At 46.6% G+C, this 20,977-nt stretch overlaps 1 protein-coding gene across 1 annotated transcript in view; it reads left to right on the top strand.

The window, feature by feature from the left end:
- The window catches only part of SLC17A8 (solute carrier family 17 member 8), a 323,457-nt gene that overhangs the window by 120,973 nt on the left and 181,507 nt on the right, over nucleotides 1-20,977 (top strand). Inside the window, exon 3 of the mRNA XM_086936990.1 lies at nucleotides 18,805-18,923. Within this exon, the coding sequence (XP_086793116.1) occupies nucleotides 18,805-18,923 (119 nt within the window). The remainder of the gene's footprint in view (nucleotides 1-18,804; nucleotides 18,924-20,977) is intronic.

The following is a 20,977-nucleotide window of genomic DNA, read 5'->3' as shown; positions in this document are numbered from 1 at the left end:
CTGGGGACTTACGGAGGCTGCCTTATGGTTGTCACTGCTAATTGTCCTATTCAGAGTGTGTCCTTCTGCTCCTAGGGAAGTCTGGGGTAAATAGGTTCTTGCAGATAATTTCTCATGGTTACATTTTGCAGCGTGGATGAATTTCCTCTGTCTCGTGTGGAAAGCCTCACCTACCAACGCTCACACATTTTCTACCCCAGAATTTATGTTTCATTTCTCTTTTGGTTCTTCAGGATCCATCTTGACTCCCTCGTGCCTTTTTCCTGGGCTACCTGGCAATAGCAGCTGGGTACGGGCAGCAGTGGTTTACCAAAGTCACAGCACGTTTGACAAAAAAACTCATCATCCTTATTTTTGTTCTGTACTACGGATTGATGGGGATGATAGAGCATCTGTACAAAGATAGACACAAATACATATTTGCAAATTTCTTACCCATTGACCACCGGATCAATTTCATGTTCTTTGTTGAATTCAGATGTGTCACCATAAAATTATTGACCCTTCCACATTGCATAGTTAGTGCATTTTCAATTTTGCAATTATATATCATTGTTAAGTCGATCTTGAGATGCCTCCTTATTTTCTGAAAATCAACCTGAGCATATCACCGCTGGTTTGAACTGAGAAACTTTCAAGGTGTCTCTGGGAATGCGGATTATTGTTTGGGGTAGATGGTAGTTAAAAACACAACACAATAAAAACCCCACTCCAATTTATAAAAATAGAGAATAATCAAACCAAATATCCAAAAAGGGGAACTAGAGATATAAATTTTTAAAGTCTCAATTTAAAAATATCTATAAAAAGTGTTAAACATAAACCACAGTCATCTGGTTGTGCTTGAATGGGATCTAGGCACGATTTAAGACTGACCATTAGGGAGTGCGGTTCGGATACAGAAACCAGGTTCATCCTGGTCACCTGGTCAGAAGTTTAGCTTCTGATTTAGGGCCTGATTACAACTGGCAGTGAAGGCGTGGGCTGCCATGCCGGAGCCCCAGTCTAACACCGCCAAAGTTGACCCCAGCGCACCAGAATACGAGTCATCTCGTGGTCTGACGGGCAGGTAGCGCAGCAGTCATGCGGCGGTGTAGTTCAAAGGCTCACACGTGGGCCTTTGAACTACTGAATGACAGGGATCGCGGATCCCTGGTGGTTGCAGCAGTCCTATGGCTGTACGACTGTCGTAGTCATAATACGGTGGCTGGCTCGCTGGTCCACCTTGGGTTTGGCAATCCGATGGACCACTAAACTCGTAATTAGGCCTTAAGTCTCGGAAATGTACATCAAAAATCCTCAGATGTTCAAGACTGCAGGCTGTGACTGGGATGGGGTCCACAAGAATAGAAAGATGTCAGACTAAGTCCCAGTTAAGCTGGAAAGTACTCAGCAGAAAAAAAATCAAATTTTTTAGTCATGGAATGTCCTTTGCCAGCTGGATAGTTTGCCCGGTGGAGCCTTCCACCTTTGGACGTTGTCACTTTTTTTGGAGCTCAGATTTCTCCACCGGGACAAAGCTGAAATTTGTAGCCAATCAGTGCTCTACGAGGCCAGAGAGCCTCTGCAAAACGTCCTACTGAAATGGATTTGCTGCTGTGGAAAAGCTCAGAGCTCAAGCATTCTGAATCTTGGTCCCAGCAGCACTGCGCTTTCGTCAGATTGAGTTAACCGATTTGTCCTGGTACGATGCCAGTTCTCAGAGAAAAAAATGGACAAAATGTTTCTCAGAATGTTAGAAGGATTACACTTTGACAAAACAAAGGGTCCCAGGATCCTTGTAAAATATTTAGGGCAAATCCTCCTTTACCAGTAAATTAGGCTTTTAATAAATATTTTAAACAGTTCAGTGGGAGCAGAGATATGGGGCGGTAATTACCCAAGACATCTGGGTCCAGGTTTTTTTTATTTTAGTAGAGGCATTCTTCCAGGGTGCCAGGACTGAACCAATAGCCATAGACTGATTTATTATTTTGAGCATGAGGGGGAATATCACTTTTCCTGCTTTGCATAGTGCGTGGGGGGGGGAACTGGATCTAGGGGGAACCAATTTCATTTGCAGGAGGATTTCTGATAGCCTGGCTAGATTCAAAGGGGGAAATATATTGAGCGCATGGTCTGGGCCGGGCCTTGTTTGTTACAAGGAGGTCACTAGGGCGGGGTGGTTTAGGGAAAACATAGTAAATGTTTTTAAATTTTCCTAGAAAGAAGTCCGCTAGTTTATCACTCAGGGGAGACCACAAGAGAGGATTCTGGTCTTGGGAGTTCTAAAAAGTCCTTTGCGACGCAGAAAATCTCTCAGGGGGTGTTAGCTGCTAAATTAATTCTCTCTTCATAGTACACCGACTGGGTGATTTTTATTTCGCTTTGATTGTGTTTTATGGATTCTCTTTATTTCTGTTTGCTAATGACTGTATAGTCTTTCCTCCATTTTCTCTCCAATCTTTTACAATCCTGTTTGAATGATCGAAGTTTGGGGGAGTGCCAGGGTGAGAGTTTCTCTCTCACATTATGACAGGGTTTAATTGGGGCGACCATGTCTACTGATGTCTCGATCCAGGTGGTGAAGTTATCTGCGGCTGATGTGAAATTGAGATTGGAGTCAGACTTTCTAGGGCTGGGTTCCAAGCTTCTACTGCTAGTTTGGTCCATGGCCTGACTCTTTCGGTGGTACATTTTGTATCTGGGGGAGGGGTTGGGGAGTTAACGTAAATGGGAATCAGGAAATGATCGGTCGATGGTAGAGGGGTGGGATCACCTACCAATAGTTTGTTATTATTAGTAAAAACTGGATCGAGCGTATGGCCAAGTTTTTTTTATGCAGGAGTTGAGTTGCTAGTAGGTCCTTAGTCAATTCTGAAGCTTCAGCCTTGAAATGGAGGTTAAAATCCCCCAAGAGCGTAGTATTTGGGGAGGTGCCTACTAGTATGGCTGCTACGTCAGGTAAGGATTGGACAGAGGCGGTGGGTGACATTTCAAAGTGGTGGGCGCAAAGTGATTTGCATACAGCACCGTTGCGAGCGGGCGCAGCGAGCGTGCCTGAACCCCAAAAGGGGTGTTTGAGGGGTTTACCCTCCCCAAGAAAATTTTGAAGAAAAATCCTGCATTTTCAAGCAAATTTGAGAAAGCAGGAAGGGTAATAAAGCAATTGTGAAAGTGCAGTTATTACATTAATAGATGGCATAACACAGGTAGCTGCTTATTCAGTATAACCACAGAATGACCATGCAAGGTTCTACAGCATATTCTAAAGCAGAACAAAACAAGTGGAACTACCCCTCCCTTAAACCATACAAAAGAGGATGAATGAACTAGTCAAATAACAAAAAACAGGGGAGGAATAGGAAACATACATGGGCAAAAAAGCTAAATGACAGAGCAAAATTTACAGCGTGATACTGGTTTACATTTTGCATTTTCTTAGTTACATTGAAAATGGTTCCAGCAAGATTTAATGTTTCAGGTTGGTTTTGCTGCCAACTCTATTTTTGTGGAGTTTCTTTTTAAGTTTTGGCTTTTAGCTGGCTGAAGGCAGACCTATTGTTTTCAATACATAAAAGAGTTTGCGCTTTGCTTGTGATTGTATGGCTTTGTTGACTATTTCAGTTGTCGCTGCCTGATTTAATGGCTTTCCTCGTTATTCATGCATTTGTCCTGCCCAGAAACAATACTCACACTGGTTGGGTTGTATCCCTGCACTGCTGAATTTGCTTGAATTCGGGAAAATACTTCTTTTAGTTTCAACACACCACAGGAATGTGTGTGTTCTCTTGCTCTCTCCTCTGTGTGCTGCTTCCCCTTTAGTTTCCCCCACCTCGTCACTTTCATTGTTGCTTCCCTCTACTCGTCCATAGCTTCCTCCGCTCGTCCCCATCCTGCTCAACTTATTATAAAATATTTCACCCTTTCCCCATTAGCCCCTAGCCATTTGTTGCCTGGCACACCTTCCCATGCCTTCTAACCCTTTCCCAACACTCCTCTTCCATTTTTTCCAAACCTTTCAGTGCCTCCTGCACTATCTCTGAGTGTTTTTTTTGTTTTTGTTGCCATTTTGAGGTTGCTGTGTGCGGGTGTGCTTGCACAACCAGGAGCCGGGGGCACTTAGGAATACTTTGGTAATACTTTAGCATATCCCATTACAAGCGTACATCCATCCATCCCATTAAAAACCACATCCACTGTGGGAACTGATGCTTGTCACACAAGTCATTTCAGCCAGTGAGAGATCAGTGGTCGTTCAATACTCAAGAGGCAAACTAAGACAGTAGGCACGACTACCAAGTCAACATTTAGGCCACCAACAAATCACTATGCAATACAACAATTCAGACAGAGATAAAGGGCTGCTTGAAAAACCCTTCAGTGGAAAAGTGCCATGCACTTACAACCAGCGACAGCTTAATGCTGTGAAAAATAACTAAACAACTGTTTCAATAGGCTCCTAATTGCAAAACCATGTACTAAGTGGAGCGGTCAATGGTGCTTTGATTAGCCAAGGCGATTTATGTCTGCCCTCCGCTCACACACACAGTTGCCTTCATACACAGCAAGCAATTATCTTTGATTTGAAGCACCTTGAGACAGGGTAAAACAGAATCAAAAGGAAAATGTACTGAAGAACGTCAATAGAAGCAGTCTCAGCAGCTCTATTCAAGCAATGATTTCATTAGGAAGGAGTGATTCATGTCACAGCACAGATAACACCCCCCCCACCCACCTATAAAGCCGGACAGCATGTTGCTATAACATGTATAGGAAGCCAGTGTGCCCGTCTCCCCCATGCTTTAATGACCCCGGTCCGCATCCATTGTACTGAACAGTGCCCATATACTCTTACTCTATACCACGTGTCTTTCTGTACCTCTCAATCCCGGCGTGCCTCACCACTCACGCTGTGACCCTCGCCAGCCGACAGACTCACCATATTCCAGGGAGCTCTTCGTCTCGTCCTTCCACTCGGTGCCGCGGCCCCTCAGACTAGCCTTCCTCAGCATCTTAAGGCCGAAGCACGTGACCTCTCCACTCGGCGCTGAATGCAACAAAAAAGAAACTGGAAAAAACGGCTGAGCTGCCTTTTGTGTGCATTTAAAAGAAAAGAAAAGTCTGATATGTTGTCCGTGAATTGGCTAAATCTGAGACGCCGACCACGGGCCGGCCGCGACAGAGCTCTTCCTTGACAGGATGTCCCACCCCCACCACGCGCGGCATCCAATGATGGATGCTGCGCGGTGGACCAGCCAATCCTGGCGCTGCATGCAGCGCCAGGATCGGCTAGGGGGGCACATTTGCTGCTCGGCCTGTCGCCCTTTGTAAACCCGGGCTGTGGCAGGCGAACAAGGTCCCGCTGGGGAACTTACAGTGCGGTGAGTGCGCATGCTTGGACAAGTTGCAAACCAATTTGCACTTGCGCAGTACGGTCTGCTGCAGCCTGAGTCTGTGGACTGTCTGTCACTCAAGCTGCAGCAGGCCACCCCCCCTGGCCCCTGCGTAATTCCCGGCGGCTGATTATTGAATGTTGCAACTTGCAATGTATTATGTTTATCATGTACTACAGTCACAGTAATTTTATTTACATAGGATTGCGGCCGGCGGCCGCGATGCGGGTCCATGTGGCTGGTGGGGCTACGCCCCTACGCCCCAATGGACGCACCGCGGCTGGGATTGGAGGAATTGCCCGAGTCAGGAGGGCGGTAAATGAGCACTCCGTAAAGGGACTGTACAGTGGATGGTTCAATGGTGAAAGAGAGACTCTCACAGTCAGCAACAATATTGGGGTCTAGCCGACATTTAAAGGATTGTTTATATATTATTGCCACGCATACACCTTTCTTTTTCTCCTGGTCTTTCCGTTGGATATTGTAGCCAGCAGGGAGAGTCTGCGCCAAATCTGGGTCGGACTCGTTAAAAATAGTATATCTGTGGCCTCATCTTCCAGTATAGTTTTCAGCTCAAGGGAGTGTTTAGGTAGGGATCGACAGTTTAAGAGAAACATTTTGAGTGTGTAGGAGTGTTTTGTCTCTGGAGTTCTCTATGTGAAAGAGCAAAACCTAAACGTACAGTTGGAGCATTGGGGTTCCTCACTAAGAGGGGCCATAGAGTGTCAGCATATGTGGTGGCAGGGGTTCCTTAGCTTGAGTAGATGGCTGCATCAATATGTTATTTTACCTGTGTGTTGGCGGCACAGGGGTTCTGGGCCCTGGTCCCGTTCGGGCGTGACTGGTGGCAGACAGGCTTGCCTTAGGTGTGCCTTCTGCATGCCAGCGATGCGCCCGCTGTGCATGTCCGCTGCTCGTCCGCTCTGTCATCCAGCTAATGAGGCTTCCAACCAGAAAAGTTCAACCCCGGGCTCCGCTTCCTAACCGCCCCCTACTCCTCCCGCTCCCTCCACACAAACGGAAACCGCGGTGGACCAGGAAGCTGAAGGTGAATTGTGACAGGAGGTAGGTGTAATGATCAGTGCAATTTTAAAGTAAAAACAACTTAAAGTAAAAACGTACAAAAGTTAAAACTTTAAAAATAATGTCAGGTAGCTTACTAGCTTACTAGCTCAAAAGATAGGACGGAACGAGAACCGTCTGTCTACCCGGTGGAGTTGTTTTCAAAACAGAGGATGAGGAAGGTAGAAAGCAAGCTCTATTCAATCTAAAATCTCTTTCCTGGGTGGACAGAGGAATTGCTTTTGCTGAAATAAAAAAAAAAGCTTACAGAATACACTGAAAAGGCTGTCCACTCATGGCATGACTCACTTCTCACTTTACAGGTCCACAAAACGCTGTCCAACTCTAGGGTGTGCATCACTTTTCACTGTACATTGCCACAGAATGCTGTGCACTCGTGGCATACACAACTTCTCACTTTACAGTGCCTTAAAATGCTTTGCACCAATTGCATTTATAACTTCTCACTTTACAGTGCCGAAAACTCTGTGTACTTGTGACATATATCACTTTTCACTTTACAGTGCCACAAAACGCTGTGTAGTAGTTGAATGTATTACTTATCACTTTATAGTGCTATAAAACATTAGACTGCTCCAAAACCTTTTGGGCTCACATGGGAGGAGATAGTAAAGTAGCACCAGGTCAGAAGTCTTAAGAAGAACATAGGGGGTGATTACGATGGCTGACAGACTTAAGTCTGTCCGCCATCTTACTGGGGAATGGGACCGGCCGCCTACATGGTGGTGGTCCCGCACATTACATTAGAATGCGACCACCACTGTGGCGGTTGCATTGTGCATGTTTACCATTGCCGAGGGTGCAGCACCGCCACAATGGTAAAAATGCATGTTGTGCATTTCCCTGCACTATGTGGCAGGGACCATGCGGGCAAAAGGCCCCCAAAGTACATTCCTGCCAACCTTTCAATGGCGGTTGAACTGCCATAGATAGGCTGGCGGGATGCAGCATCCAAATCAGGTGGGAGATTTCGGAATTTCTATCTTGATCCACCTTGACCATGTCAAACCTAAAAGCTTGAGACATCGCCCTGAAAAACCACTAGTTGTAAAGAGAGAGTCTACTTTGTGAAAAGAAGATGTTCTCTGTAAGTAGCTAGAGAGTGCTCTATGGACATCTAAAGTGTGTAGTTATACTTCTTTTTCAGAAAATGGATTAGAATAGAAAACAGGCAAGGCAATGTCTGAAGAGCAATGAAAAACAGTGGGACCCCTGGGGAGAAATGATGGACAAGAACTTTGTCTGTGAAAAACCTTAAGAATGGAGAAGTGCATGAAAGACCCTAAATCTCACCCACCCTCCTACCAGAACAAATGGCAACCAAGAAAACCACCTTAGATACTTAAAGTTCACTGTCTCCAATAGCTTGAAAGGTGGGGCTTGCACATCCTGAAGTACTAAAGGAAGATCCCAGCCTGGAACAGGAAAATGGACTGTCAGACATTTAAGAAAAAACTCCATGTGGCTAGAGGAATAATAGGTTGGACATCTTCACTGCTGGGTCAAGAAGGAAGCCATCCCTAAGGAAGTCAAAGATTCTATTAGGGTCACAAGATGTAGTATAACAGTACCTATTCTTGCACCAAGACTCAATATTGCACGAATGGCGGCTTTATGTTTTTAAGATGGAAGGCCTCCAGAATTGCTGAATGCATTCTGCGACCTCAAGGGAACAACCCTATGCCACTAGGCTCCCCCTTTCAAGTGCAAAACCTCCAGACTCAATCTCTGTAGGGTGTTGAGACAAAGAATGGGCCTCAGAGGAAATACCCAATGAGGCTGAACCGACAGTTGAAGGACTCCCCTTCCAGGCTGGACCTATCAGCAGTCTTCTGCTTCATTCTGCAGTTTTTTTCTCTACCACCCCAGCGATCAGTTGAAAAGGTGGAAAGCAATGGAGAAGACTACAAGGCCAGACAGGCAACAGTGTATCTATTGCCCAGGTTTGACTGAAAGGGATAAGGCTTCAGAATTTGAGAAGGAGTGCATTGTCATCTGTGGTAAATAGGTCCAGTCATGAAGGACTGAACATCCTCGTAATTTCTCTGCAGAGAAAAGAGCACAGACACAGGGATACCGAGGACAGAAATGTCAGACTCAATAGATCTGCCGGCACGTTCTCCTTCCCCGGAAGATAAGCTGCTGGTAGAGAACAGAGATTCTCCTCATCCCTTAGGCTTATCATTTGGTAAAGGAGAAAAGGGGACAAACACATCCCAACTAGTGATAGATAAAGGACCTGACAATCTGATTACTCGTTTGTACACAACCCGCTTGGCCCTGCAAGAGTAGTGAAAGAATATTAGTGCTTTGAAAACGAATCCAGTTCTTTCCGATTGGTAGAATTGGGACCTTCCAATTTGCTCCATTCGCACCCCACCCCCCTTTGCTTGCATCTGTCGCAAGTATCTTCAGAGTTGCGTGGATTCCAGAGAACCCGCTTTCTAAATGGGCTGCGATTAACCACCAGTGGAGATGTTGTAGTACACCCAGAGTCACAGGAATTAAAGGCTTGTAGTCCTGAGACACAGGGCTTCAGAATATGAGGAGGTGGTGAACTAAGGGATACAGATGTAAACATCCACATGGCAGGTATGTCAGCGTTGATACCATTACTGCTTAACTCCTGAGCCACATCATTGCCAAGTCTTGAGTCCTCTTGAGAAGTAATGATAAGTGGGACCCAAACTTCACTCTCGTCTCTTCAAAGAAAAAAGGCCTGTTCAAAGTCTGTTCGAAAAATAGCTCCAATAAAATGGATTGAGTAATATCCCTGGAACATTTCTTACTGAGGAACCAGAATTATCACAGCTTTGTCCAATAGAAGCTGACTCCTCTTTAAAAGAGCCTTTAAGGAGCCAGGATTTCAAGGAACCAGAGACTGGGGAAATGACCAGGGGAAAGGTCTTTGAAATCTATGCTGTAACCTTCTACCTGCAACCTGCAGAGGCCAGTCATCCACCACTGACCTCATCCTGACTTTGTGAAAATAAAAAAAGACTCCCTCCTACTGCTGAGTCCTTGGCATAGTCATGCATTTGGAGCAGAAGAGGAGGGTTGGAGGAGGCAGGCTGGAACCAGGATTTGCCTTGGAAGTGCTGAGTATAGGACTTCTCAGAAATGGGGCCAAAAGCTCTTGTGTGACAAATCTTCTGCTTCTCCCGAAAGGGCTTACTGGAGCAATACATTTTTGTTTTCGACTGATTTCATGTTTTCCATTTGTTGATTGGAGACTTTAGATCCAGTGAGGAGAAGCCCCAGATGCACAGATTGCTGGGCCGTATCTGCCTTCCATGAACTTATCCAAGAAAATGAAAGATTTCTATGCTTCTGGGTAGACAGTGGCCATAATTGTTTGGGAAAATATTCAAAGTTGAGCTTGGTAATTAATGTCCGCAAAGAAGAGACATTAACTTGTGTAAGGAGTAGGAGAGGAAAATGGACAAGGAGGTAACATGTGTTTTTTTTCTTTCTTTGTTAAATTAAGGCGGGCCTTCGTTACAGTTCTTCTTTAATTTCTCTGACAGAAAAATCACTAGAGGACTATAATGGAAATTGATTGGCCATCCAGCTATCTTTTCCCAAAGAAACAAAAACAGGACTGTAATAAAGGTGAGGGAGCATTATACCCAGGTTTACCGCTTTTTTATATCGATCACAATGGCAGGCGCCCTGATTACCAGACACCCTGACTAATCCCAGCTATTTCCTTCCTCGGCAAGTAGGAGGGTCCTGGTTATTCCATGAGGTGGGAAATGATAGATGTAATACAGTAGACAGTCTAGTAGCTGGGGTGGGCGGAGCTAGGTGGGCTGAGGGGAAGAGGAGGGGTCAGGACAGGATGAGGGTCAGTTAGAGTAGGGACGGGGAAGACACTGGAAGTAGGCAATAAAGCTCCAGTCAAGTATCAAGCAGTGTCTGTCTTTATTTGTAGCACGATGCTACAACTGGCGACGAGAGTGGGATAGGCATGACTGCAGTCTACAAGAACCTCATAAGAGTGCCCTGTCCCCTGCAGCGTTGAGGAAAGAGTCCACTGCTGTGTGGTGCTGCCACTTGAAGAAAAAGGTCAGCAGCAGGTGACCCTGCCCCTCCAGCGACTGTGGGGAGCCCAGAGGGAGCCACTGCCACGAGCGCTGAAACGCTCGAAAGAAGAAGCTGTTCGCGCCGAAAGCGCGAGTCCCGCCGGATGCGTGCAACTTGGCACCCGTGAAAGAACAGGAGTCGGGAGCCCACTCCGACCCTGTCCAGCACCCCAGAGTGAGGTAAAGGTCCCCCGACGTGGAGGACGCTGTCCCAGAGAGCCTGGTGACAAGCGCTGCCGAGTGCGCTAGAAGTGGAGCCTGGGTGCCGACGGAGGTCGGAAAACCTCACGCCCGATGCGTGAGCTTTGGCACGCTATCGGTGCAGAAGAGCGGGAACTTAGAAAGTGAGCTGGGAGCCCACCCCAACCTCACCTGATGGTCGCAGTGGCTGAAGAAGAGTGAATCCTGGTGTGGACTGCCCTTGAAGTCGACCACCGGTGAGTCCTGAGTGAATCGGAGGTGACTGAACCTGGAGAGAAAGCCTCGTGTGTGCCTGCATTGACGGTGGCCATCTTGAAGTCAGGCGCCTTTCAGGACAGGACCCTTGATTGTTGCAGAGCGGCCATTTCGAAGTCAGGCACCCAGCAGAAACAAACATTGATAAGAGCAAATAAACAAGCATTGGCTAATAGAAAGAAACAAGCACTGTCAAGAGCAAATAAACACGCATTGGCGAGTAGAAACCAACAAGCATTGGCGAAAAGAAACAAACAAGCATTGAAAAAAGCAAATAAACAAGCATTGGCGAATAGAAAAAAAAACACACAAACATTGGTGAGGATACATAAGGACACAGCAACACAATGTCGACCCACGCGACCCCAGCCAATTCACCACCGCGAAATGAAGTCAAGGGAGGAACACACCTGCGAGCGCCAGAACCCTTGACCGTGACCACTGGAGGGAGCATGGGCCCCAAGTGGCAAGAATGGATGGAAGACATTGAAGACTACATTGAGGGGTCCAAAGTAACGGCAGATAAGGAAATGCTAATTGCCCTCCGCAACCTAGCAGGTCGAGAAGTAAGCAAAATAATTAAGGACATTCCACCTGCGGATGCTGATACTTATGTCAAAGAACGTGAGGCATTAAATAAGAAGCTTCTTCATAAAAGAAACGTGGACTATAAACGCCATACGTTCCATCAAGCACGTCAGGGAAAGGAGGAAGCGATGAGTGCATTCATCACCCGGCTATGACGGCTGTCAAGACACTGTGAGTTCGAAACCTTCTCGCCTGATGCTGCCATCAAATTGCAAATCATAACCGGCTGCCACTCGGAAACGCTCAGAAGGCGGCTGCTAAGAAAACCTCATGAGTTGGAAGAGATAGAGGAGATGACTCGCCTATATGACCAAGCGGAAGAACACGCCGCCACCATTGAAACAGGACACAGTGTGAGCCATGAGAAAGTACACCGCGTCCAGGAACAACACCGTAGCAGACGACAATATTCACAAGAGAAGCAATGGAGACCAAGACAATCATCACATCAACGACGCCCGGAATACAGAAGAAAAGAGCCAGGGCGAAGAGATCGGAAACCAGAAAGAACCAGACGTTGCTACCGATGTGGGTATGATTATCCTCATATAGACTCCTGTCCAGCTATGGGCCAGCGATGCCGGAAGTGTGGGCGATCGAACCACTTCGAAGCAATGTGTGGGGACTACCACAAGGAAAGGCGAGGTGAAACAACGAGATCGTCTTGCTCAGACACAAGGAAACACCACATCCGAGCTGTTCAAGGAGAGCCTGTGCGGTCCCCAAACTCATCGCATTCCAGCCGAGAGTCACGCAGATCACATTGGGAACGCATATCTCCATCTCGAGAGTCGAGGTCATCATCCTCCAGGGACTCGGCCTACACTGTGGAATATGTAAACATGATTGCTGATCCTAACCAACTCAAAAGGTATCCACGCCTAGACATAAAAGTGGGGAATCATAACACCAAATTTGTAATGGACAGCGGGGCTTCGCTGAACTACATTCCAGTTACGGAACACGAGAAAATGATTCCGAAACCTCCATTGACTTATGCACCAGTCCGTGTCTTCACGTGGATGTCCAAAAAGCCACTTCCTTGTCTGGGCAAATTCCACACGACTCTCACGCATGACAACATCTCCATACCGGCAGTGATACATGTCATCAAGGGCCCTGAAGCCGACTGCCTACTCAATCTCCCCACTGCAGAACGTCTTCGCCTAGTGGAAATCCTGTTCAAAGTCAATGACAACACAGACTGCATCAGCAAGTTTCCCAAGCTGTTTCAAGGCCTAGGCAAGCTGAAAGGGTGTCAAATCCATCTGCACATCAACGAACGGATCAAACCTGTCGCGCAGCACCCACGACGTGTTCCATTTCATCTGCAAAGTGCCGTCGAGGACGAGCTGCAGGAACTTTTGTCCGCGGACATCATAGAGCGGACGGAAGGCCCGACTCCCTGGGTGTCCCCAGTGGTTATCGTACCTAAGAAAGGGACTCCCAACAAGGTGAGACTATGCGTTGACATGCGCCTACCCAACACTGCGATTGAAAGGGAGCAACACCCTGGTCCGCATTTGAGCGACATGATTGCTGGGCTGAATGGCGCTAAAGTATTCTCTAAGTTGGATCTGAACAAGGGCTATCACCAACTTGAGTTAGACACCGACTCTCGCTATATCACCACGTTTGCGACTCACCTAGGACTTTATAGGTACAAACGGTTGAGTTTTGGTGTCTCTTCTGCCGCCGAGATCTTTCAGGAGGCGATCCGGCAAATCATCCAACGTATCCCCAACACCTTGAACTATAGCGATGACATCCTGGTCTATGGATCCGATGTTCGCGAGCACGACATCGCGCTCGACCGTGTCTGTCATGCCCTGTTGAAGGCAAACCTGACGTTGAATAAGGAGAAATGTGAGTTTCACCAAGCCACCCTGAAATTCTTTGGCCACATCTTCTCAGACGAGGGCATGAAGCCGGATCCGGACAAGATTGCGACTTTGAACAACACCAAGAGCCCGCAAGATGTCAATGGCTTGAGATCCTTCTTGGGGATGGCCAGCTACTGTGCCCACTACATCCGTGACTATGCGACCATCAGTCACCCCCTTCGGGCTCTCACCAAACTGGGTCAACCGTTCGACTGGACCCCTGAGTGCGAGCAAACATTCAAAGACATCAAGCGTGCTGTGGAATCAGCTGACAGCCTCTCGTACTTCAACCCTCAACGGAAGACTGAGATCACGGTTGACCCAAGCCCCGTTGGTTTAGGGGCCATCTTGGCTCAATATGATAACGACTCTGACCAAAGGCGGATTGTTGCCTATGCCAGCCGCAGCCTCTCTGATCCTGAGAAGAAGTACTTGCAGCCTGAGAAGGAGAGTCTTGCCGTGGTGTGGGCATGCGAACACTTTCATGTTTTCATTTATGGCAAACATTTTACCCAGATCACGGACCATCAGGCGCTAGTCACCATCTATGGCAACCCGAAATCCAAGATGCCTCAGAGAATTGAGAGATGGGGTCTCAGGCTTCAGGAGTACACTTTCACGATTGTTCACAAACCAGGGAAGGCGGAGAACCCGGCTGATTACATGTCCCGTCACCCTCAGCCATCTTCAGAATCCAAACCATCGATCGCTGAGGAGTATATCCACTTTGTGGCTGACCAGGCATTGCCACCTGCCATTCCCATGGATGTCATCCGGGAGGTCACCGCCCAAGACACCATCCTACAAATGGTACTCCACCGGATCCAAACCAACAGATGGAGATATAACCTGCAGGAAGAGGACACTGATCCCATAATCCGGAAAGAGATACAAGCATTCCGGCACGTCTGCGATGAACTGTCTGTCACCACTGATGGAGTCATTCTAAGAGATCATCGACTCGTCATTCCTAGTCAATAAAGGCAGGGAGTTGTCAATCTGGCCCATGAAGGCCACAGAGGAGTAGTATCCACCAAGCGCGCGTTAAGAGAACGTGTCTGGTTTCCTTCTCTTGACCAAATGGTAGAAGATACATTAAAAGACTGTCATCTCTGTCAGTTGACCAGCAAAAGCAACCCTCCTGCACCACTGCAAATGACCACCTTGCCCAGCGGAGTGTGGCAAGAAGTTGCCATGGACTTTTATGGACCGCTTCAATCTGGGAAGTATGTGGTTGCTATAATCGACGAGTACTCCAGATTTCCTATTGCTCAAATAGTACCGTCCACCAGTGCCTCCTGCACACTCAAGGTGCTTGACGAGGTATTTGCAACCTGGGGTGTTCCCAGAGAGGTTAAAACGGACAATGGGCCCCCATTTAATGGACACGAATTTAGTGCATTTGCAAAGCACATGGACTTCAAGCACAGAAAAGTTACACCACTCTGGCCACAAGCCAATGGCACCGTCGAAAGGTTCATGGCCACCATCAAAAGGACCTTCCAGCAAGCAACAGCTGAGAAGAAGGAGCTGCAGGCCGCCCTGAATGAAGCCCTCAGGGCTTACAGGACGACTCCTCACTCAACTACAGGGCAATGCCCCGCGACCCTCATGCTAGGGCGGACAATGAGAAATCGCATCCCGACATGGGAAGGAGCCCTGCAAGAGGTATTGCCAAGTCACAATCACCAAGAAATGTCCGGGACCGACAGACACAACAAAGACAAAATGAAGGCATACGCCGACGCCAAAAGGAGAGCGAGATCGCCATCCTTGCATGAGGGAGATCATGTCCTCGTCAAACAGGAGCAACAGAAAAAGACTGATTGTCGTTTCCGTGATGAGCCACTGCTGGTTACCCAACAGAAGGGCACCATGCTGACTGCGGAATCTGAACACCCTCGAATTACCAGAAATGTTTCTCACTTGCTTCCGAGGACCGGTTTCTGGCATTCCGACCGTCTTCAGCCCTTTTGTACCGCTTTTGGCCGTCATAAGTGTGGCAGGGTATGCTCAGACGTGAGTCCCTTGCTCACTTTGCCACTGGATTCAAGCAAGTCGTGCTGAAGACGGCTGGAATGCCAGTAACCGGTCCTCGGAAGCTTGTTTCCGGTCCAGGGAAGGCATGGCTTGGCAGTTCGGGCTGAACTGCTCCCATGAGGCACAGGGTCAGACTGATTTGCATATAGCCATGTCTGAACTGGGGTGGCAGAGTGGGCTAAAGAACGGTGATGGATTAAACCCAGATCTTTTGACTGGGTGTGAGTGTTTGATTGGTTCAGATGCTCCGTCCATTACCACCCCCTTTTGTACCGGTACAAATCTGCACAACATGACATGACATGACATAACATAAAGTTTGTATTTAGACATGTAACTGGGGAATCACACAACTCTTGTTTGTTGTGAGCCGATCGCTCTACAATGTTACAATCAGGTTTAGTGTTTGGGGAATGTATGACAATTTTTGCATGGTAATTCTAGGAGGAAGTCACAACATAACTCAAGAGCCATTTTCTCTGAATGCTTTTGACTAGTTCATGCTTGACTTTTGGCATCTGAGAGCTACCATGTTCGGTAGAGAACTGGATTTTCACTTTAAGGAATTTAGGGCCTGATTACGATCTTGGCAGATGGAATACTCCACCACAAATGTGATGGATATCCCGTCCTCCAAATTACAAGTACCATAGGATATAATGGAATTGTAATTTAGCAGACAAGATATCAGTCACATTTGTAATGGAGTAACCCTGTCCGCCAAGATCGTAATCAGGTACTCAGTTAGAGACTCTAAGGCAATCAAGTAGTCTATGTTCTCTAGCTCTCTAGAGGCCGTATTTTGAATCCAGGGAACAGTGAAATTGGAAATGTGCTGGTTTTCTCATTGTCAGGATAAGTCCTTTCTGTACTCCAAATGCAACATGAATTATGACTTTGAGAGCGGTTCCAAAGATGATCTGGTCATGCCGATAAACCTACCTTGTGTAATGAGTGTAGTTATCAAATCCCATATAATTAATATCTCTTTGCTGTTTCAGATCAGTTTCACCCTTCACAGGACCTATTTCTCAAAGTAAATAACTTCATGCTTTTTGTCCCTCTCATTAATGGAACCAATATTATGTAGACATCGAAAATACATTTTATTCAGATTTTCAATTGGACATATATGTACCTTTTAAAGGCATAAAAATGTGTTATCTGTGTGAAGTCTGAGAAAAAAAATCTGAAAACGATAGTACAAACCAATAAAATGTCAATGATGTGCAAGTAGTGGGTTTTCTCCAAAGGTTTATACATTTCCTGCACTGTTTCCAAATGTGATATAAATTGCTTGTTTATTCTAGTGCTTGGAACTAGGGTCCTCATTATAATGTTGGTTGGACCACCACTGACAAGCCGTCGGTGGAGGTCGCACTGACAGACAGCCCTGCGGTCCAACTGCCAGATTTCAATACCTGCGGTTGGAGCACAAGTGGTCAGAGTGGAGACCGTCCCTAGGATCATAGATACCAACGGGTGGCTGTCAGAATCACAATCCCTGAATGGCGGTGGTGCAGAGGCAGGCTCCGTCGTCGGTATTAAGATGCCCCTTTCCCAAATCCTTTTCATGCTGGTCTGACCGCCATGAAAAGGCTGTCAGAAAGGGACTTTAGGGGCCCCAAACAGAGCCTCTTTCCCTTGTGGGCCACTGCAAATTGGCCCTAGGGGGGCACATGCAGTGCCCCCACTCACATCCATGCACCGTGTGCCATGTGGTGCATGGCACACGGTGCATGGGTGTGCACAAATTGCTCTTTACACAGTGGTTTGTGCTGCAACTCTTTCTCTGGGCTGCAGCACAAGCCGCTGTGTAAAAGAGCACTTTCCGACTGCCAGCACGGCAGTCCCACCCTAATTCGGCAGTCAGACCGCTGACTGCTCGTCAGGTGGTCTCCTGACCTCGGCGATAGCAGTCAGCGGTCCGATCGCCGACATTGTTATGAGAAAAAACAACAGTTGATGGACAGAATGCAGAACAATGTCATACATTCACCCCAGTACAAAGATCTGGGCCTAAATCCATCGTTTTTGTGCACTCCACACCACCCCAGTTTAGACATGGCCATATGCAAATCAACCTTGACCCTGTGCCTCATGGGAACAGTCCAGCCCGAACTGCCAAGCCATGTCTTTACTGGACCGGAATCAAGCATCCTAGGACCGGTTTCTGGCTATCAGCCGTCTTCAGCCAGGATAGCTTGACTCCAGTGGTGTGGAGAGCATGGGACTCACGTCTGAGCATACCCATCCCACTCGGGGTGACAAATGCAAAAACAACAGTTGATGGACAGAATGCAGAACAATGTCATACATTCACCCCAGTACAGAGATCTGGGCCTGAATCCATCGTTTTTCTGCACTCCACACCACCCCCGTTCAGACATGACCATATGCAAATCAGCCTTGACCCTGTTCCTCATGGGAACAGTCCAGCCCGAACTGCCAAGCCATGTCTTTACTGGACCGGAATCAAGCATCCTAGGACCGGTTTCTGGCTATCAGAAGTCTTCAGCCAGGATAGCTTGACTCCAGTGGTGTGGAGAGCATGGTACTCATGTCTGAGCATACCCATCCCAACAGGATAGCTTGACTCCAGTGGTGTGGAGAGCATGGTTACTCATTTCTGAGCATACCCATCCCACTCAGGGTGACAAATGCAAAAACCACAGTTGATGGACAGAATGCAGAACAATGTCATACATTCACCCCAGTACAGAGATCTGGGCCTAAATCCATCGTTTTTTTGCACTCCACACCACCCCAGTTCAGACATGGCCATATGCAAATCAGCCTTGACCCTGTGCCTCATTGGAACAGTCCAGCCCGAATTGTCTTTACTGGACCAGAATCAAGCATCCTAGGACCGGTTTCTGGCTATCAGCCGTCTTCAGCCAGGATAGCTTGACTCCAGTGGTGTGGAGAGCATGGGACTCACGTCTGAGCATACCCATCCCACTCGGGGTGACAAATGCAAAAACAACAGTTGATGGACAGAATGCAGAACAATGTCATACCTTCACCCCAGTACAGAGATCTGGGCCTAAATCCATCTTTTATTTGCACTCCACACCACCCCAGTTCAGACATGGCCATATCCAAATCAGCCTTGACCCTGTGCCTCATGGGAACAGTCCAGCCCGAACTGCCAAGCCATGTCTTTACTGGACCGGTATTTTGACATTGTTACGAGGGCCAAAATGGCTGTAAATATAGAGGTCTTAGTGTGATTTATGTCGGTTTAGAAAACAGAATTTAAATAACATGAAACATTTGCATTTTATTTTACAGAAAGCTCAGTTCAACTGGGATCCAGAAACAGTGGGGCTCATCCACGGCTCATTTTTCTGGGGATATATTGTGACTCAGATCCCAGGAGGGTTTATCTCAAACAAGCTAGCAGCTAACAGGTAAGAAAATTGGAAAGAAAATTGGATGTATTTTATGAGGCCAAGTTGCATCGCTAGTGCCACGCCGTCTTACGATTAAGATAAAATGGCTATGAGGTGAAAGGTAGAGTAGAAGCAAAAGCCCCAGTTGCCACAATTGAGATCAGATGCCTTCAGAGACAGACGTGATACCTCAAGTGAAGCACACACCTACATTTTAGAGAACAGATGGTGCACCTTAACAAGGCACACTGGCACAGCGCAGAGTCGTGCCCGTTTTTTCTGCGTCTGGGGCGTCTAAAGTTCAAACATGAAACTCGAAATTTCTGGGAGTAATGCATGGACTTATGACATAAACAAGTTGGACACAATGAGCAGAGATTGCTTCTCTTTGTTTCAGATTTGTTCAAATGCGCTGTGGTATTTCATGTAGATGAACCCTAAAAGTAAAGAAAGGTTCAGTGCAATATTAGAGCCTACTGGCACGCACTGAACCACAGTGTCCAGGGTCTCACTGAGGCACGGCCTCAATCCAGGGTCATTCTGGACCCTAAGGAGGGCGGCCAGGGTAAACGTGGCTTGCTACATACTGTAGAAGCATGGTACTGAAGATGGCACCGTGGTTCCATGCCCTCACCCTTTCCTTGCCCTCCAGTAACTCTCTGTAAGATCCAGCCAGGATGCAAATACTTACTTCCATGATAAGTACTCAACAAGATGGGATGTTGTCTACTTTGTAGGCTGAAGGACGGCCTGTATCTCTGCTGAGTCCAATGCATCATGCCCTGTGGATGTGTCTTCATGCAGGCCTGAGACAAGTAGTCATTTGATTCTGATTGCCCATGGATACACTATTGCCAAAAAACATATAGATGCTACCAAAAATTGTAAATTTGTTCTTGACTTTATTTAACTGAGAACTACTGAGAGTAATGAAATCGGGGGTTGTATTCACAAAGCATTCTGCAGCTTTGAAATACACTTTTGATTGAAAATGTACCTGTTAAGATTGAAGTTTACAAATGTTGATACAAAAAATATGCAAAATAATACATGTAATAACTTTCTATATAGCATTTAAGACCACAGTTTCTGGGGCGGAAAAATACAAGGGCAATTTCATATATTGTGAGCAACGCAAGTGCTAACTTAAGAGAGTTATATTTTACCATCTTTAGGATTGGTAAATGGTTGTCTGTTGCTAAAACGTTAAAAGAACATTGTGCTTTTGAACTAAAGTATAGCAGCATGTGTTGACATATCTTAAGTAATCAACAAAACGCAGCACATTAACATAACAAATGAGAAGAACAACAAAACATAAGAGGGCACAATACAACAAAACATTTGAAACAGAATGCAGTACTACAACCACAATAAAAAAACTGCAATGGAATAATGCGGGAAACAACCTTTACAACGCAACTTTTAAAACGCACTACCATTACAACGAAACTTTTACAACGCAACATCCATTGCAACGCATGCATTTACAACGCAACCATTACTACACATGACACTACAACGCACACCACTACAACGCATGCCATTACAACGCAGTCATTACAACGCATACCATTACAACGCATAGCATTACAACACATAGTACCCTTACACTATCCAACACTTACCCTACTGTTGCACCCCCTGGAGTTAAAATAGTAATTTTTACCCCTACACTATCCAACACTTACCCCACTGTTGCACCCCCGGAGTTAGAATAGTAATTTTAACACCTACACTATCCAACACTTACCCTACTGTTGCACCCCCTGGGGTTAGAATAGTAATTTTAACCCCTACACTATCCAACACTTACCCTACTGTTGCACCCCCTGGAGTTAGAATAGTAATTTTTACCCCTACACTATCCAATACATACCTTACATGCAATGTAATGTTATGAGTTGTAATGGTATGCGTTGTAAATGTAGTATGCTTTGTAGTGGAATGCATTGTAAAGGTAGTTTCAAAGTATTCGTTGTAATGGTATGCGTTGTAATGGATGGTGCGGGGTAAAAAATGCGTTGTAAAGGTAGGCGTTGTAAAAGTATGCGTTGTAACGTCATACATCC

The sequence above is a fragment of the Lissotriton vulgaris genome, chromosome 1_1 (assembly GCF_964263255.1).
Source record: "Lissotriton vulgaris chromosome 1_1, aLisVul1.2, whole genome shotgun sequence".
Taxonomy (NCBI): domain Eukaryota; kingdom Metazoa; phylum Chordata; class Amphibia; order Caudata; family Salamandridae; genus Lissotriton; species Lissotriton vulgaris.
The sequence above is the reverse complement of the archived record's forward strand: the minus strand, read 5'-3'. Positions and strand labels throughout refer to the sequence as shown.